Source organism: Drosophila mauritiana, chromosome 3L (assembly GCF_004382145.1).
Source record: "Drosophila mauritiana strain mau12 chromosome 3L, ASM438214v1, whole genome shotgun sequence".
NCBI classification, from domain to species: Eukaryota; Metazoa; Arthropoda; class Insecta; order Diptera; family Drosophilidae; genus Drosophila; species Drosophila mauritiana.
The window spans coordinates 3,986,727-4,006,220 of NC_046669.1; the positions used below are offsets into that span (position 1 = coordinate 3,986,727).

The 19,494-nt window shown below is 44.0% G+C and overlaps 4 protein-coding genes across 8 annotated transcripts; 3 read left to right on the forward strand and 1 right to left on the reverse strand.

Annotated features, from left to right (window-relative positions):
* Positions 1-1,564: 1,564 nt before the first annotated feature.
* Positions 1,565-3,925, forward strand: LOC117141411. Its single transcript, XM_033304836.1, has 3 exons — positions 1,565-1,815; positions 2,594-2,697; positions 2,803-3,925. The coding sequence occupies exons 1-3, from the start codon at positions 1,565-1,567 to the stop codon at positions 3,198-3,200; spliced, it is 753 nt and encodes a 250-aa protein (XP_033160727.1). The 3' UTR covers positions 3,201-3,925.
* A 1,749-nt stretch (positions 3,926-5,674) lies between these two features.
* LOC117138977 (phenoloxidase-activating factor 2) lies at positions 5,675-6,815 on the forward strand. Its single transcript, XM_033301044.1, has 2 exons — positions 5,675-5,791; positions 5,854-6,815. Exons 1-2 carry the CDS (start codon positions 5,714-5,716, stop codon positions 6,745-6,747), a joined length of 972 nt encoding a protein of 323 aa, XP_033156935.1. The 5' UTR covers positions 5,675-5,713; the 3' UTR covers positions 6,748-6,815.
* A 59-nt stretch (positions 6,816-6,874) lies between these two features.
* LOC117138976 (double-stranded RNA-binding protein Staufen homolog) lies at positions 6,875-15,453 on the reverse strand. 5 transcript variants are annotated; one of them, XM_033301040.1, is made up of 10 exons: positions 13,974-15,453; positions 13,250-13,315; positions 10,563-10,736; positions 10,048-10,351; positions 9,750-9,878; positions 9,430-9,504; positions 8,471-8,566; positions 8,139-8,377; positions 7,627-7,720; positions 6,875-7,574 (listed from the first exon to the last, which is right to left on the reverse strand). In XM_033301040.1, exons 1-10 carry the CDS (start codon positions 14,051-14,053, stop codon positions 7,512-7,514), a joined length of 1,320 nt encoding a protein of 439 aa, XP_033156931.1. In that variant the 5' UTR covers positions 14,054-15,453; the 3' UTR covers positions 6,875-7,511. The 5 variants fall into 5 exon arrangements, with proteins under 5 accessions (XP_033156931.1, XP_033156930.1, XP_033156932.1 ...); XM_033301039.1 differs by having other exon boundaries at positions 6,875-7,548; positions 13,974-15,446; XM_033301041.1 differs by lacking the exon at positions 9,750-9,878 and having other exon boundaries at positions 6,875-7,548; positions 13,974-15,439.
* A 559-nt stretch (positions 15,454-16,012) lies between these two features.
* On the forward strand, positions 16,013-19,466 carry LOC117138975 (unc-112-related protein). Its single transcript, XM_033301037.1, has 2 exons — positions 16,013-16,488; positions 16,558-19,466. The coding sequence occupies exon 2, from the start codon at positions 16,615-16,617 to the stop codon at positions 18,748-18,750; it is 2,136 nt and encodes a 711-aa protein (XP_033156928.1). The 5' UTR covers positions 16,013-16,488; positions 16,558-16,614; the 3' UTR covers positions 18,751-19,466.
* The last annotated feature ends 28 nt before the right edge of the window (positions 19,467-19,494 follow it).

Here is a 19,494-nt window from a genome sequence, read left to right on the forward strand (position 1 = left end):
AGACCAGACTGAAAGGGGGGCTCGGGTGTAGCTGCGATAGTCTATCCTCTGATTCGCACTTGAATCTATGACACCGGCAGATAAAGCCATCAAAAACATTTATTATTAGTAAGTGGGATTTTCGTTTGGGCCGGAGGCTCAGTTGAACAACTGCTACCATTTGTAGCGGACAGCTTTATATAAATCCAGTCGAGTTAAGAGTTTAAGCATTTCGAGCGGAGCAGGTGCCACGAACAATCGGATTTAATTGAGTCAAACTTTGGAAAAGCACAGTGAGTTGTAACAGGAAACGGAAACAGAAACAGCAGCAGACATGGACAACAAAAGGATTACGGGTTTAAGCCATTTTAAGAGCGATGTTTAAAATACTCTAAAAAAAATGGTTGCAATACAAGCATGTCGCTTTGCAGTTCATTTCCAAAGTTTCTTTATAAAGAATATTTAAGTTAAAAAATGGATAATCAATGTGAAGCTGAAGGAGTAATATTACTATAAATAACAAAGCTTTTAAAAACTTAATATTTGATTTTAAACAAACCTTTATTAAACTAAAAAGTTGATAGGGGCTTGTACTAGATTTCAAATATGATTATCGAAAAATAATACTATGCAGTCATTAAATACTTTAATAGACTCCATTATAAACATTACTTATTGTTAATGAGAGAATATATATTAATTGAGTAGATACTATACTTCTGTAGAAATAGTTAGACAGGATCGATACCCCTTCAAAAGGGCACGACTAGCGAATGGAATTGAACAATGAGACGAGCTCTCGACCAGAAAATAGGATGCTCACCTGGCTGTGATTGCACGTAGCGCAAGTAGGCCCTGTAACCCAGATAGGCGAAAATGTTTGGAGTCAAGTGCCACCCACGGATGCGGATGGAGCTGGGCTTGGGACTGCTATTCTCGGGCGGCTAATTCAGACCGGGCGTTTCTGGCCTGGGCGAAGCGTCCTCTTTGGCACTCGACTCTCAACTGCCAGCCAGAGGCACCAGAAGCACAGTGGGCCAGGGAACGGCTCCGCATCCCGGGGGCCATGAACATTTTTCGGTGCCAGTGGAAAACAAATGGGAGTTTGGGAATTTCGACTGCTTAGCCTGTCATTACGCTGACAAAATAAGATTCCAGCAGGTTGGTTAGCTGAGGCATTTATGTGAGGTATTTTCGACGGGAATCCCGTTGCAAAAGCGTTGTCAGGATGCCAGAATGCCAGGATGCCAGGATGCCAGGTGGGAGTCCCAGCTGCGTTCGAGAGACAGGCGATTGCATAACCCCTTTCGGTTTGGCAAATCAAGCGCATGATATTCGGATAGCAAATGCTCCGGATAACAATGGTGTAAGGATTAGGCCCCGCAGGCAAGTCCACCAAACGCTGCTTTTTGCTGCCTATTTTTGAGAGCGCGATAATTGCATTTCGAGCACAATTGCTCCTATTGTACGGGGCCAAACAGTCTCCATTTTGGCCCAGTCCCCCCTTGAGGATAATACGCCCCAAACCAGCGTGGAAAACCCATCCCCCAGTTCCGTAATCTACCCATCTCTTTTCAGCCCAGCGATGGGAGAGCGTGTGGAAAAGCGACAGGGAAAAATGGGGGGATGTGGATTACAGCTCGTCCTTCCATTGGTCACAATCCTGATCCTGGCTGCGCAGGCGCAGGCTATGACGTCATCGCCCGTCCTGAAGGACGGCACTTTGGGGGATGCTGCTGCTCTGGCGGCAGCGCATTCAGCAGCCAAAATCCTTGAAGACGTCCAAACCATCAGCGCAGTTCAGGATTGGAGTTTGCTGTGTAAAGAGCTCTGCGGGTAAGTTTCGGATGAACAGCAATCCAAAACTCTTGGACTTACTGAAAGTAAGGTGCCTCGGCGCAAAGTGACTCAAGTGTTTGTTGTTGGCAAGTGCAGGTTTCCCCCAAAAAAATCAGAAAGTGCCAACTAATATTGATAATAACACACGTTAGCCAAGTAAAATGTGCGTTTCGCTGGCCTTGAGAAATCATTTGCGAATCGCGTCGGCCTTTCGAGTGGCTTCCATCGAGGTTTTCCCGCAATCGCGTGTGTCAGGGAATTATAATCCGCATTCCTGATCGGTGGCTATATCGGTGATTCTCGACTTTTTGTGGCGTGTGTGCTGTTTTTGTCAAGTGTCAAATATGTGAAGTAGAAAAGGCACTCCAAGTCGCCAGAAGTACTGAGCTAACTTAAAAAATTAAATAAACTTACAAATAAATTTTATATGTCGAAAGCTATCAGGAATATTTCACAATTTTATTATAATTACAAAATTATTATAAATAAGAATATTTTGGTTTGCGTTTATATTTAAAATATACATTGAATTTTTATTTAATTTGGTGTTTAATACTCTTTGAAAAATATATAAAAAAAATCAGTCAATCAAGTCAAGATATTATTAGATCTTCTTCTCTTAGGATCTCTAAACATAGTTTAAATAATAATAAACATATCACGGTTCTTAACTTGGTAATGCGAGTGCATATAATGTCTGATTCATCTTAAGTCTTTTTTTTTTAATTTACTCTGTATTGCAATTTAATCAGCATTTTATGGTTGATCTTTGCAGAGCTGGCCTGGGCGTTGCTTCAACGCCTGATGTGGCCAAGAACACGATCCTGAGACCGGAGACGGATGTGGCCAAGTGCCGGCAACTGTGTGGACTGCCTAGGGGTAAGATATTGAAACTATATTTAAAATATAATATTTTAATGATTATTATGAGTCGAATTTATTTTTCATGCTAAATTTGATTTTTGATCACTTATTTACTTACAGGTGAAGTGGGCGACTTGGTCTGCTCGAGCTTTTGTGTTCAGAAAGGTCGCTCCCTGCCCGGATGCAGTCCCTGCCAGCAGGAGGTGCGCAGGATGAGGGAGATGAAGGAGACGAAGGAGACGAAGGAGAGGAAGGAAAAGGAGCAGGAGGTTCGAAAGAACGAGGAGAAGGCCAGTGGAGTGCTGGGCGATCCAACACACGGTTCCAGATCCGCGGAGAATGCCGAACGGAGAGGGTCGTTCGAGGAAGCAACAGTGTCCGCAGCTCCCGTGGCAGCCGCCTCGGATACGGACACGACCACTCCGGCTCCGGACTGGGACGAAGTGTGCAAGGTGCTCTGCAAGACTGGCGATGGCGGGTCTTTGTGCAACTGTGATTTATCGCCGTTCTTCAGCTGAGCGATCCCCACCTTCCTGAGGGGATCGCTCCCGATGGAGGCGCTAAATCACAAACCCATATATATGGATCGAGAATTATCTGATTATCTGATGTTTTGTTGTTCTTCGTTTTTGAACTTCAGTTAGTGCTATTGTTGTCATAAAAAAGTATCTCCCATATATAATCTATATCGGAAAACGTGTTACGAAAGTTTAGTTAAATACTGTAAAGAGATAAAACAAAAAACTATAGAAAAATCAAAAAAAAATCAAACAATTCAATATAAATAATACATAGAGAAGAATATACGAGGAGGAGGAGCAAGCAAACAAAAATTCCCTATGCGAATCAATTAATTTGTAACTAATTTCAATTACAACTAACTATAGAAAGCTATAGAGTAAGCAAGGGGGACTATACCCCCACACTCGGAAACAGCAGAATCACACAGGGCTTCCAGTGCGCCGCCTCGGAGGATGAGGATCCCCTCCCAAAGGATTCGTAGCCCTCCGGACGGACACAACCCGTATTTAGGTGATTGGTCAAGGAATTGGACTGAGGAGACACAAGAAGATATATAAAGAACAACCAATTAATATCAATGTACACAACATATCGTGCGGTAAACACTACCCAAAATCAAAAAACAACAAAAACCCAATCACATTTTTTTGGAATACACCTTGGTTCGATGGAATCAGCATATCAATTTACCACGAGGCAAAAACAAGTTGGTATCTAAAGAATTTCCTTTGTTTTGGCTTACAAGTTATTGGCGAATCTAAAGCATTGAGATATTTCAAATCAGCATCAATTAGGAGTGTCGCAATTAGGCCAAAGTGCCAACCAAGAGTTTAGTGTTGGTTACGGCCCTTTAACGCAAAAGCAACATTTAAAAAATATACTTGTACTTACTAACGAAAATAACACATGTAATTGGTCTATATATATCCACACAATGAGTTGCGATTGCAAATCAGAAACTCAGACGGGCTTAACTGGATCTACCAGACCCGTATATCATATATATATACATGAATATATATATATATACATAAAGCTGTAAACCATAGTTACCATAATATCTAGGTGTCATATTGTTCAGCATAAATAATCGCATATGATGTATTGTATGCATATTATCTGTGTGTTTGGAAGACATTTTTTCGCATTGCATTGAAATGGAAGACAACTCAAATCGCATTCTGGAAGACATGCGTTGCGGCAGCGGCAACAAGATCGGCCAGCTGCCAAATAGTTTGTAAGATATTCTATATAATAATTATAATAATTACATTGAGATTTTCGATTCGAGCTCGAAGATATAGTCAATACAAGCACACGTTGTTGTGGCAAACGCGACGCTGTGACTGACAATAATTAACTATAACTTAGGAGGAGAACAGCAGGCAAGGAAGTTCGCATACTCAGTGTCTATATACCAGTACTATTGCTAATATTAACCATGCACTAATCAATGAAAATGAAGAATAATTAATAAATATTGTATTGCACCAAAGTTATAAGGCAATTTTCAGAGCACATTCATTGATAACCTAATGCGGCTTCAGTATGTATATCGATGTGTAGCAAGTTAATCACTCAGTAATTAATATACGAAATGCACTTTACATTTATGTATATGTATATGTGTTAGGCGTTGCGTTTCTGCCATGAATACAGCGACTAGCGAACCGATCACACGGATTATGCCGGAATAATATCCATAATCCCATAATATATATATATATATATATATTTATAACCAACAGACACATCATCATCAATTACGAATACCGAGTCGAAAACCGTTTCGAACCGATTATGCCGTTTCGCAGTTTCGTTTCTTCAGTTCTATCCAATGGCCAGGCATTATCTTAGTCGGTATTGTCTGGGGCTATGGTCAAAATAACACAGAAAAATAGATTTAAAGGCAATTTCACAACAGATAACCATAACAGCAACTACACAACCAAATAAAGGCAATTATTATCTTATATACGTTATATGTTGTAAAGCCCCTCTAAACAAAACAAAAAAAACAAGAAACCCTGTGTTTTATTGCAATGGCTAGGGGCTCAGGAAATATTCAATTCATTTCTTGTATTAATCATTCGAATTACCATTTAATTTGAATAACAAGAACTAACATCGTCAAATTTGAATGCACTGCTTAAATACTAAGCTTGCGAAACCGTTTCACTGCTTTAAGAGCGAAAAGCAGTGCATAACCGCTTGAGCTGCTTTAAGCAGTATTTCAAATAGGAGGCGCGCTGTCTACATTCTCATCTATCTGTATATAACAATTAATTGATTGTTTTTGTTATTTCTTATGTACTTAAATATATTAATTATTTTCCATAGCAGTGCATGCGTATATTTTTTATAGATATTATTAGCTCTTCTTCAGAAAATATATAAAGCTTACACACTATCATCAACAGTGACTGATAAGCATGATTCCCGCTGAATTTATAAAAGCGGCGCAGTTTCTTGACTTCAGTCGTTTGGAATTTGTGAGCTCCAGCAAACCATGCTCAAGAACTGGACAATAAATACGTTCCTTTTTGTTTGCTTTCTGTATATTGCGACTGGACAAAATGAAGGAGGGGTATATAATATTTTTTAAATATTTGATTAATATTTAATTCAATTTAAATTAAAAATTTGTAGGCACCAGAAATATTCCACGGAATGTCACCCAAGGACAATCTTCAACCAGACCCAAATCAAGTTTGCGGCATGAGCAATCCAAACGGATTGGCGAACCCCGAGAAGGTGCCCAAAGATTACTCCACACCTGGCCAATTTCCATGGGTGGTTGCTCTTTTCAGTCAAGGAAAATTCTTCGGAGGTGGTTCTCTGATTGCACCAGAAGTTGTCCTTACAGCGGCTAGCATCGTGGTGGGCAAGACTGATACGGAAATTGTGGTGAGAGCTGGCGAATGGGATACGGGATACCGCAGTGAAATCCTACCATCGGAGGATCGCCCGGTGGCCAGAGTTGTGCAACACAGGGAGTTCGCTTATGCATCAGGAGCCAATAACATTGCCCTTCTGTTCCTAGCCACCCCCTTTGAGTTGAAAAGCCACATCCGAACCATCTGCTTGCCCAGCCAGGGAAAGTCCTTCGATCAAAAGCGCTGCCTGGTTGCCGGTTGGGGAAAGGTGGCATTCGACGCTGAAAATTACTCCAATATCCAAAAGAAAATCGAACTGCCCATGATTACCAGGGCGCAATGCCAGGATCAGTTGAGGAACACTAGATTGGGTGTCTCTTTTGATCTGCATGCTAGTCTGATATGCGCCGGCGGCGAGAAGGATACGGGAGACTGCATCGGCGACGGCGGATCCGCACTATTCTGCCCCATGAATGCGGATCCATTACGCTATGAGCAGGCTGGTATCGTTAACTGGGGTATCGGCTGTGGAGAGGAAACCGTTCCAGCAGTATACACAAATGTGGAAATGTTCCGGGATTGGATCTGTCGGCACATGGCCCAGAACTCCAACAGTGTTCCCTTCGCTGGCCAGTTACCCTCGAACATGTCGGATACATTGAACTAAGTTTTATACATTACCATTAACCTGACTTACAATAATAATACTCCTCGAAAGAGGCCAGCTACTGTTAATTTGTTTATTTTTTGCATTATAGTTTCCAACGTAATCGTTAAAAAGAGAACGGCAAACATAAACTGGACGTGTTCATTGCATTTTAGGTAAATATTTTAAAATTAAGGTTTAGCGTACAAATATTTAACAAAGACATGAGTATTTCAACTAATCTTAGAAAGAATCAAGGAAGATACATTGTGCTCCTTCGCCTTGGGCGACATTAGTTCGCTAGTCGATCTTCGCGAGTTAAGTACAAAAGAAGGCTAGTTTTTGTGGTCTGTGCTCTCGATTGGGAATCAAATGAACAGGATCTGTGATCGATAGTCGGATTATGTCCTAGCTTACTGTTTCGTTATGTGTTTCCAATAGCAAAGTTCGTTACATGACAAAATGCTTACAAAAGTTGATAGTTACACTATGACAGTTTACAATTGGCAAGTATGAATCCCTATCCTCGTTAAGTATCTGATTTGTAATTGTTATTTGTTGCTTAAGACGTTAGTATAATATCAGTTTCCCCTTTCCCCTGCGCGTCGTGTCTTTTAAGTGTGTTCAGTTTTCCTGGTCATTTGTATTTTGCAACGCCGCTGAGGCGTTGGATTAGCTAATCGACATGCGATTAGAGAGTCGTCTTCATCATTCGTTCGCCAACTCATCAATGCGACACCGCACAGCGTGCTCCAGAACCTCCAGACTGGCGTAGTCCAACTCCTTCACCAAACACAGTGCGGCGGAGAGAATATTCGAATTCTGCGAAAGCGTGAATAGTGATTCAGCTATAGGTCGTCTTTATCAATGGTGGCCTTTGGCTATACTCGTATAACTCACCCTATTTATGGGCCTGCGATGGTAGCCCGAGTAGTGATTCATCACAGAGGCCGACAATGACGAGGTCCCGTCACTATATCTTCCCTCGGGTCGCCTGAAAAATGTGTGTGCATAAATTTAGTAATACAATTAAAACAATTAGATACCAAGTGCTAAGCGGTCGGCTTTTATCGACATGTTACCAATTTTCAATGGCTTTAACTGAGATAGCTTAGCTATAGTTTGCAAATAAACCAATTAAACTATATGCATACAACTGTTCTACAGTTTTCTGTAAATAAATGTTTCACTTCGTGCAAATTACATATATGAACTAATCGATTTCCAATAAAAATTGTATGCATACAGGTTATTTGTTTAAATGGCGCGCTTTTAACCCATTTAAAAATAAACGAAGTACGTATTTAAAATAAACACAAGCTGCCTGGCTATCTGTGATATGTCGCGTTGTTTACCCTTAATGAAATAAGCTAAGAGCCACGACCACCAAATGACCTGGTCGATGACCTCACCTCGCCCTGGACCTGTCCTCCGCATCCCATTCGCCGCCGTTCTCCCGGGCACTGCCGTTCCGGTAGGCCGTCATCTCCGGTCCTGCGCTGCGTCGCTGCGGGTGGTGCAACTGTTTCTGGCTGCCGTAGGGATTGTGATGCACCTGGGGCACCTGCTGGTGCTCCTCCCACTCGGTGAGGTCCGTCTGGCTGTGGCGGTAGTGCGCCGGGTAGGCGGGTCTGTCCGACTGATAGTATTCCTGTACGAGAATACGACAATTAGACAGTGTCATCATCCTCATGTGCCTTGGCTACATTCTTGCATCTCCAACACAGAGGCTGGTCGGTCTTACCTTCATCGAGTGCGCAGAAATGCTGGGCGGGAAAGGCGTGGGCCGCACCTCCCTGTAAGTGTGCAGACTACTTTCCTGGTCGGATCCCGGCGAGCGCTGCTCGTCGAGTCCGCGGGTGAGGCGTTAGTGGTGCGGTTTGCATTTTAGTTGAGTTTTGGGTTGTGGTCGTTTTAGTTTTGGTTGCGTTGCAATTGGGATCAGTGCATGGTTGGTGAGAGAAGCAGCAGAAGAGAAACGTTAGATACGAGTTGATATCACCCATCCCCAGTCCCCAGGGCAATCCACACATGACAAATTGTTCAGCCAGTCATTTGGCGTGGGCTAATTCTGGTTCAGTGGTTCAGTGGTTTTTCGGAGGGACTAGCCCTTTCTCAGCACAGAGAGAAATTGTGTAATTAAAATGCAATTATGTAGATACAAAAATATTGAAACTTTTGTTCTTGAGAGTAAACCTATTCATATTCACATATTTACTAGCGTCATTTTACTTTCCGATCTCGTAGAGATTCAATTATTCCCAGCTATCTGGTTAAATATTTTCCCCACGTGCATGAATACATAAAGACCTATTTTATATGGTTCATTTTGGGCTTCTTGGGCAATCATGGTTCGTCCCCCAGTTCCCATCCCTCTGCACTCGATTCCAAAGTCAACCGAGTGACTTAACCCACAAAAGCCGGCAAACAGACAATGCCCCATTGGACGTGCGGCGGGAAAGCAAGAGAACCTTTACCATGCCGGGGCCATCGCGTGATGGCTATGCCCAGTCCCTAGTTCCCCCTCTCCACTCGAGTGTGACGAGCCCACACCCTCGAACCACGAACATCGAACCTCGAAAATAGGGCCCCTAAAGTGGGCCCGCCCGGCTACACAAGCTGAATTCTGTCATGTCGGATGCGTGGGGCTGTTACATGGTGTTATTTAGTAGTTGCTGGCTGTGGAGGGGCTGTGGATCTTACATCGTACTGGTGGTAGGAGGTGCGCTGCTCTTTGGTTATGGTGTTATACATGGGCGATGGCGGATGCACGGGTTCCTGGACAAAAAGCCGAAATAAGATTAGTGGGAATTTATGACTAAAGTTAAATGGGGGGATAGACTGATCTTAGATCTTACAAGACGCTAAAATACGATTATTTGCATTCACTGTTGCGGACATGTACCACCCATATACAAAAGAAACATGGAATTAAAAATCGAAACTAATACAAAGAAATAACCAAATAGATACAGGAAATGAAAAAAGAAAACCTCCCGACTCCCTAGCTGACCTCCCATTACCTTGGTGGGCGTGGGCGGCTGGGAACCCTTTAGCGGCTGAGCCGCCTGCACCTGGCAGAGATCGCTGGCACTGTGGCTGATGCTTCCTTCGCTGCTGTTTTTTACCAGCGGACTGGGCAACTGCGGCGGCTTGTTCGAAAATGCATAGTTAATGGGAGTAGGTGGTTCGGGGTTAAGCGAAATAGACCAAAACGGGCGCAAGTGTTGATTACAGAGTTCATTGCCAAGGCAAGAGATTATAGCCGCTAAACCAGGGCGTGGTGTGGGAAAATCCACACAGACAATGGGAGCCACTTACCTCTTTCGTGGGACTGGTGCAGACGCGCTGTTGCTGCGACTGCTGCTGCTGCGGTTGGTATGGTTGCTGCTGCTGCTGCAGCGGCGGCGAGTGTTGCGGGTAGCTGTGTTGCTGCTGCTGCGGTATCTGCTGCGGCGATGACCGCGTCGACTGCTGATGTTGCTGGTAGGCATCCTCGTAGACCTCTTCCTCTGGTGCGCCGACTCCGCCTCCACGCAGCGCCTCCTCCACCTCCTGCTTTGTGACCTCAACATTGTCGAGTTTCTTCAGGTTGGGCAGGGCGCGTAATACGATCGAACGATAGCTGAGATTGTGGTTAGACAGAGGTGAGACCGATTATTAGGGCTTCTCTACATCTACTATAGATTAAAGAAATATATTTGAATTTATGAACAACTAATTATTTATATACGTTTCAAACGAAGAAAAGCGAACTCATTGTTTGGCACGTTGACAAAAGCTAATGCTTTGAGCCAGAATATCACGTTTCATTGATATTCATTGAAGTTACTCACTTGGGGCCAGCTTGTTCGCAGCAGGGATTTTCCTCCAGCCAGAGATTCCTGAGACTCGGAAGATTTTGCAGGTAGGCAATCTCATTGATGTCAGAGATGCTGTTTTTGCGCAGATACAGCTCCTCCAGCTTTGTGCAATCCTCGAAGGTCGACAGCGTGCTGATCTTGTTGACACTGCAACAGAAGCATAAGACTTTAGGTTCAAGAAACTTTCTCTTTGGCGGGACAAAGGCGCCAACTAACTGCGTGACTCATGCTCAAAGCCTCACAAAAGATTCTCCGGCAGCTGCGTGCGGTCATTAACTCGTCGGATTCTTCGCAGAATACCCCACAAATAACAGTTAAAAAAACTCGGCAGGGGGAAAAGCTGATTGTCATCATTTGTCTTCGTCTAGGTCAGGTTTAAGCCCCCCTGTTCCGGGCGATACCCGCTTAGCACCTGGACTGGGAGTCCAATGCTAATTACAGTCTGAAGTGGCCAATTGCCAATGGCCAAAAGCGTGCCGTGATTTTGCCTACCCGACTGATTGAATAGGTAAAGAAAAGATAAATTTATACACAGAGCGAATTGTAATTTCTAATTTCATACATATGTAGATAATCTCTCAATTCAATAAACTTTTCTCCCTGTGTGGACACCTAAAACATCTTTTTCTATTTCGCAGTGCGGGAATGGCAGAACCAACTGTCTAAACTTAGCCAGGAAGATCGCTAAATGGCACACGAGTGCATTGCCTTAGTGAATGTCTGGTATCTGGAATTCGTGGCACTATTAATAGTTCGCCAAATAAATCAGGCCAATCGGGATTAGGACCAGGAGCAGGAGTGCCACTGCTTAAGTATGCATAATATCAATGTTTCCCCTGAAGAGTCAAGGTTATCTAGCACTTGAGGCCTACCGAGTGGAAATGCCATGGTAGGTAAAAAGAAAAGTGCTCGCAGCACGCAAGTCAAATCAATATGCACACTCATAACGCAGGGAAATGGGCAGGAAAATGGTAATGAGCAAAAGGGGCGAGTATACTGCCAAGAAATGGAGACTACGCCAACGCATTTTACCTGAAGTATGGTAAACCAATCTGATTTATGGCTCATTCATTGCGAACACTACTCCACGCCTAGCACAACAAATGCCCCACAAAGCAGGGAACCCCACGTAAAACTACTAGCCATCGGGTTGAGACTGAAAGGTTTTTCTTGTTACCAACGTTAAGTAATGCAAACAGAGCAGACTTCTATAAGAAGTTACTGCCCTCGGGCTTACACGCTTGCCATGTCAATTTGTTATCAATTTATTCATTCACGCTTGTACATAGGAAACTCCTACCATTATCTATAGACTGATAAAGCTCTACGACAGTTGGGTAGTCTCGATTGCGGTAATAGCTTCCTGATAATAGAAGTGGCAAGGAAACTGGTCTACAGAGCCATCAAGTAATAAAAGCTCAATTTTTTAGCGAATTTAGGCCACATTTTTATCTCAAGATAAGCTTCTATTTAAAGAACACATTGTTTATATATTTAGTAATGCAATGCAAAGACCTAACAGAGTATCTTACATTTCCCGACATACACATATATTTATGACTCATTGAGAAATAAATAAACGAAAACAACTTGCCAAAAAAGGAGCACTTTTGCTTTTGATCAAGATTGGTGTCAATTCATGTTCAAGGTTATTATTTATACATTTCTTCACCCCACGTATATATCTGATATCCATATTTGTTGGATTTTTCTCATTCTGATAACTACTCTGCCTCCTTTGGGATTTCCTGTTTCTGAAGTGTCTGCCAGATCTAATTTCTGTTTAAGGTGCGATATCTACAACTTCAATACCATAATTATAGCTTCCTGTTCACTGGGGCGACATATATTTTTCGCTTCATCTGATAATTCCTTTTAAAATGGCTGATTCGCCCATACCTAAATTATTATTTCCTGTTTGCAACTGCTACTCTCACGGTTCTTTTCCCCCAAGTTCAATGCCAAATCTCCCTATAAGGCCACAAACTCTTGTATATGTGCACCTCCATCTACATATATTTGTTTTATGCATAATTAAACGAATCGCAAGAGTCGAGAGTTTTCAGCACATTGCCAACAGATGACAGAGAAGTTTTGGGGGGGAAATTGATTTCGGCGACCTTGGCAGTCAAAATGATTGTCGCCTTTTATGGCAAAAGTGGCAAAATCAGCAAAAGCAGCAGCAGCAGCACATGCAAACTTATCGAGCGACATGCAAGTACAACAAGTAACCAGCAGTACCAGATGAGGTACAAGGCACAGCGAGATACAAAAGTATCTGGCAGATACAAGTCATAACTATAGTATCGTATCTGCCCCCTACGCAGCGTGGCCTACGCGACTTGGAAAAGTACGCGGCCAGTTGCTATTGCCAATTTGGGAGCTCCCACGACTTTTAGCTTATTTTCTGTAGTTTTCTGCGTCCCCAGCTTTTTGCATTAATTACGCGCTTGAGCGTGCCAAAGTATCTTTCGTATTTGAGCTTGCCTAATGATGGGGCGATGACATCACTGGAAAGCAAATATCTCTGCTTTTTAATATATATCTCTACCGCATTCTCGGCGGCGAGCCCGACTTTGAATCAATCAAAAGGCACCGCGTCAGGAAATTATTATCAAGATGATCCTTATACAAGAAATATTTCACGACTTGTGACTTACCTAAGAGCCAGAACCTCCACTCCACGCATTCGCTTGATGATGGACACATCGCTGAGATCACTGCCCCTGAAATAAGCACAGAATAGATGGTATTTTAATAAAGATAAATAATGTACAGTGAAGCCCCCTTAGCAGTCAACACGCTTCTCGTAGATGGGTCAAGAGTTGGGGGCCCATCACGGAAAGTAGTTCAACTGCTTTTCACGCTTTTCCAAGCGTTTTTCTCGAGGGGCGCGTGTTTTTCCAGCCCAGGGAATCGTGACTCGCTCCAAAGTGGACACTTCTAAACTGGTTAGAAGATTGCCCCCGGATTTGGGTCGAGTGAAAGCAGCCGGAGCGGCCGAAGTGGCAGCAAAGTGGGCAGATCCCCCAGACCCCAGATCGCAGACCCATTCAATACAGATCGAAGCTTTCACTATAGTGGCTGCACCTGCCCCAGCACGATTAGCAATAGATCAATGCACAGGCGGAAATTAGATTGAAAATAGATTAGATGAACAGTGGCTCTTTCTGAACTATAATAAACAATTAGTCGTTCCAACTTTGCTAAAGCATGATTAATATGCCGCTGACTAAATACATATTTATGCCTAATTCTGAATCTAACAATCTAGTTTGACTTATAGAAGTACCACTGCACTTCAGCTAGCATTCCTTTCATTATACATTATGATATGATGATATTTTCTATAATTACTTCTAGTTATTTGGGCTGTGTACTTACCAGCAATTTAGCTTTTTGATCAGGGACAGATCGGATTGCTTGGCCCGCGCAATCACCATTTCCTCGGTGAGTCTCGACATTGTGTGTGCTTGTGGCTGTGATGGTGATGGTGATGGCGATGCTGCTGCTCCAACTGGTGTTCAACTGACCCGTGGCCACAGGTGTGCCACTTGCAGATTCCGGCTATATAATGAATGTGTATTCGCAGCCGATGGTTAACCACGTATTTACTATAAGCCGCTCGTGAATGCCCAATTTTAGATGCCGAGAGGTGAGCAACAATGCAGTACAGTGAAATAGCTACAACAGGTTATGTCGTGTTGTGGTAAATAATTTCGTTTTTGCTTTGCCGCTATTATTGTTGTAATCACTGGCGTGTCGTAGGCGTTGCTTTGTTGTTGCTGCAATTTGTTGTAATTACGTAGGTCTGCCAGTCTTCAAGTTGCTCTGGGTTCGGGTTTATCAACCGCTTGATGTTGGTGCATTTGCTGTGGTGTAGCTCCTTTCCACAGCTACAATATTCGTTAATGGCCAAAAACCTTAAGTTTTATCGTTAAGATGAGAATCTCGTGTGGGACCGCCCAACTTCCTAAAATTCGGATGCTATTGTATCTGATGTTTTGTATCTCGAATCTCCTGCATGGATGAATAAGCCGCTCGGGTTGATGCGCCGCGCTTTTATTATTATTGTTACGAGTATGTATATGAACGTAACACACCGTTTAACTACACTATGTATATGTGTAACTCAATTGTTGCTTTCTTTCTATGGTACGGGAGTTTTTCAAATTTTTACATTGCTGCATCGATTTTTTCGCGCCGAGATGTTTTTGTCCGAGAACTTCTGGGTTTGTGTTTTGTTTCGAATTTCGTAACAATATGACTATTTGGAAAACCGTGGGCTGACACTTTCAATTTAAAAATGACAGTAGTACGCGCTGCTAGCTCGATTAAACGAAATTCCGACTTTTTCAGTTCCGATTTTCCTATTTTCCATGCACCGTTTTTCGTATCTCGCTCTCGTACAGGTATGTGTGTATTGGCACGCGAAAGTGTATGGGTGGGTGCCAGAGCGAGACAGCAGAGACGCGCGTATTTTACACAATACTGCACTATTATACACTATTAGTTGTTTTTTCGAATACGTGCGCTCGGCTCAACGGCGAAAAACAATCTGGGGGCTTTGAGGCCTCTTTAGCCGTTCAACTGGAGCTTTCATTGCCTTTGTTTACGAATGCGGTGTGGAGAAAAAGAGCGGAAAGAGCGAAACAGCGGGAGAGGAGGAGAAAAACCAGTATTGTTTTTATATATGTATATATATATGTATGTACTTTTGCTTTATATTACAGTAGTTAACTGAAACATGCGTTAATTTAAATTGATATCCATGATTTACTAGCAGATTTGCTTTCTACTAAAATTATTAGAACAACAGAACTATATTTTCGTTACGATAACTTAGAGATGACCATTGCGCCGGTGTGACCGCCCTTTCTGGAAGAAAACAAATATCGATACACTTTTCATATTTATACCCATATTTTGAAATATGTGCTTATTGTTAACATGTTGTTAACATATGTGAATTTTTATAAGTTTACTAGGTACTCACTAATAATCTTATATAAGCAATTAATAAGAACGTTATGGGTATTTCCGCCTTTGATATGTTTGCTTATTATTAATATGACAGTTCCTTTCTCGTCCTGGGCCACAGGCACGTATTGAATGAGCCACTTCCAGGAAATAAATGAGGAACAATAGCGCCAATCTCCACGACTTCATTGTTCTTTGCCTGTCAGATATTATGTTTGCAATGGACTTGATACAATACAATAGATTGCCATACACAAATTCGTTTCAATTCGAATACAAATTAAATTATATCATGCGAATCTAATGTATTAGGTATGCCCTATTTTAACGAAATTTAAACTATACTTCTTACCATCCGTTCCGATAAGTTCGATTCCGCTGGCGCGAACCATCGATATGCGCAGACAAACGGTCACACTGCTCTGCTGCTGATTTATTTATAAATTAATTTCTCTCTATCTCGGCTCGTTTCTCGCTTTGTCTCGTCGCGCGCGACGTGTTGTTTTGTGAAAATTTGCATCGCATTTTTGAGCGCGTGCATTAGTGTTCGTCGGTGTGTTGATGTGCGAGGAAAAGCGCGAGGAAAACGCTGCGAATTGCGATTGCGAGAGAGATCGGGAAAACAAAACATCCCAAGCAGCAGCAAGCAAGCCATCAAAATCGTACCTTCCCCGCCTTTCCCCCCTTTTATCGTCATAAATACCACCATCTCTACATCCACCGATTTTGATCTGGATTACTCGGCTTGTTGGATTGTTGGGTCTGTTTCGCTGGCGTTTCTGTTTCCGTGCAAACATCTGGCGAGATAAGGGCCTATATAGTTCCGCCACCGCCCCCTCGCATCCCCCCTCTCCACTCCCCGCCAGCCAACGACAACGACAAGAACAACAAAAACTTGGTTGCAAAAACGGCGCTGAACGTAAGTTGGATTACGTCATCGTTTCGAGGGCAAATTTAGACTCTGATTGTGCCATATATATACTCGCAGTTATAGTTTCGCCTTTGGACAGAAGAGACGCCCGCGCATCGGAACATTTAGCGAAAGATGATTCATGTGGGCGAAAATACGTGGAACCTGCGGATCCTCATCACGGATCTGCAGGTGGAGAAGACGTTGCGCGTGAAGGGTGACCAGCACATTGGCGGCGTAATGCTGAACCTGGTGGATCCGGAGATGCCTAAGGATTGGTCCGATCACGCCCTGTGGTGGCCCGCCAAGAATGTCTGGCTGACCAGGACGCGGTCCACTTTGGACCAGGCCGGAGTTCAATCGGATTCCTTTCTGCACTTCACGCCCATGCACAAGACACTGAGGGTGCAAATGCCCGATCTTCGTTATCTGGACTACCGCGTCAACTTTTCGGCCAAAACTTTCGGAGCCGTTGTAAGCTTGTGCAAGGACCTGGACATTCGCTATCCGGAGGAACTGTCGTTCTGCAAGCCCCTGGAACCGGAGCATCTGAAGAAGAACTTCTCCAAGCTGCCGCAGCGCAAGATTCCCGTAGCAGAGGCAAATGGAATCGCCTACGTGCAGCCAGCGCTGGACACCAACTCTTTTGTCCCGATCACAGGAGCCTATAACGGCAGCAATGGCAGCCTGGATCGCTCGCACAATGGCAATCTGCTGTGCGCTCCGGCTTCACCGTATGCCACCACACCCCGACGGGCAGCCACTGCTCCGGGCACACCCATCAGCTCGCCCACGGGCACCTGGAAGCACAACTCCACTGGCTATGCTAGCTACGATTCCAACTCTAGTTTCGGAGACCTCCAGGAGAACCTGGCCATGTCGCCCAGGTCCCCCAGCCCGGATGTACGAGCACGCTTGGTTCGACCCAAGTCCCGGGTGGAGAAAGCCCGCCTCAACGTGGGATGGTTGGACTCGTCCCTTTCCATCATGGAGCAGGGAGTTAGGGAGTACGACACTCTGTGCCTGCGCTTCAAATACTTCACGTTCTTCGATCTGAACCCCAAGTACGACCAAGTGAGGATCAATCAACTGTACGAGCAAGCCAAATGGAGCATTTTGAACGAGGAATTGGAACCCACCGAGGAGGAGACTCTCATGTTTGCCGCCCTGCAGTTCCAGGTGAATCATCAGACGGATCTGCATCCACCAGGCATCGATTCCGGAATAGATACCTCCAGTCAGGAGACTGGCGGCGAGGACGACATTGACTCCGCTCTCAACGAGCTGCAGATCACACTCGAAGGACCAGGAGGTGGCAAGGATCAGGGCAACATCACCAGGATACCAGAGCTGTCGGACTATTTGAAATTCCTCAAGCCCCAAAGGTTCACGCTCAAGGGATACAAGCGCTACTTCTTCACCTACAGGGATCTGCATCTGCACCTGTACAAATCGCAGGATGAGTCCAGGCGGGGAGCTCCCACCATCAGCATCAATTTGAAGGGCTGCGAGGTGACGCCCGATGTTAACCTGGCCCAAGGAAAGTTCGCCATCCGTCTGGAAGTTCCGCCAGAGGGCAGAAATGGTCCGAACAGTGAGGTCTGGGTGAGATGCGACAACGAAGAGCAGTACGCCAAGTGGATGGCAGCCTGTCGTCTGGCCGCCAAGGGTCGCTCCCTAGCCGATAGCTCCTACGACAGCGAAGTTAGCAGTATTCGCTCGCTGCTGCAGATGCAGAAACCCGCCCAGGGAGCTCCACTCACCGTCAATCCGCGTAGTGTTGAGCCCATGGATTACCTCTCGCCCAAAATGATGCGCAAACTATCCAGCAAGGCGGTGCAGAGGATCCTAGAGGCCCATGCCAACGTTCGCCAGCTGAGCTTAATGGACGCCAAGATGAAGTACATCCAGGCTTGGCAATCTCTACCAGACTTCGGTGTTACTCTCTTCATCATCAAGTTCGATGGACACAAGAAGGAGGAGCTGCTGGGCGTGGCCAACAACCGCATCATGCGCATGGACCTCAACTCCGGCGACCACATAAAGACCTGGCGCTACAACACAATGAAGGCCTGGAATGTTAACTGGGGCATCAAGTGCATGATGATTCAGCTGCAGGACGAGAACATCGTCTTCTCAGTGCAGTCGGCCGACTGCAAGGTGGTGCACGAGTTCATCGGCGGCTACATATTCATGTCCATGCGATCCAAGGAGAACAACCAGATGCTGAACGAGGAGATGTTCCACAAGCTGACGGGCGGTTGGTCGTAAGCGGATTAGCGCAGTCTGGAGCAGTGGACTGGAGTCTTGAGTGCCAAGCACAAACCTCGTCGCATGTTCTACAGTTTTATCTACATATATTTACCTAATGTAGGGTGCGTTGATTTATGGGTTGACTGGTAATCTGTGGACCACACCAAGCAACTTCTTCGTAACTCTAGTTGTTAGCTTCCCAAGGTTTTTTCTGTTCGGTTTATCAACCTAAATACGTATATACTTTTTAAACAACTTTGACGGACGAATAGTAACTATAAGTTGGTTTTCTTTTGTCGGCATTTACCTAAAAAATAATTAACTTTATGAGTATAAGTCTTCAAATTTGTGTTGCGCGAATGATATCAGTGTGTATCTTAAACTGAGTTTCTTGAAGTTGTCCAACGATTACCTACATTTTTAATCAACCCAGTCAGTCGACCCACCCAAATCGAATGCGTTCGTGTTTAAGTGTTAATGGAAGTGGAATTCTAGACTAATAACAATCACCACGCTGATAACGATTATGATAACGATGTTGTGCCTTCGCCAGAGCAATCTTAACCCAAAACAAGTCCAAGTCAATGTCCTGTGTTCTCTGTGTTGTCTGTTTCTAACACAGCGTTAAAGTTACACTACTTAAGTCCATTTTTTACCACTTGTGCGGACTTGCGCGACTAACCCGCAGTTTTATATATTGTATATTTATTAAACAAATTAATAAGCAGAATAAATTATTTTATATGTTTTTAATGACCGTAA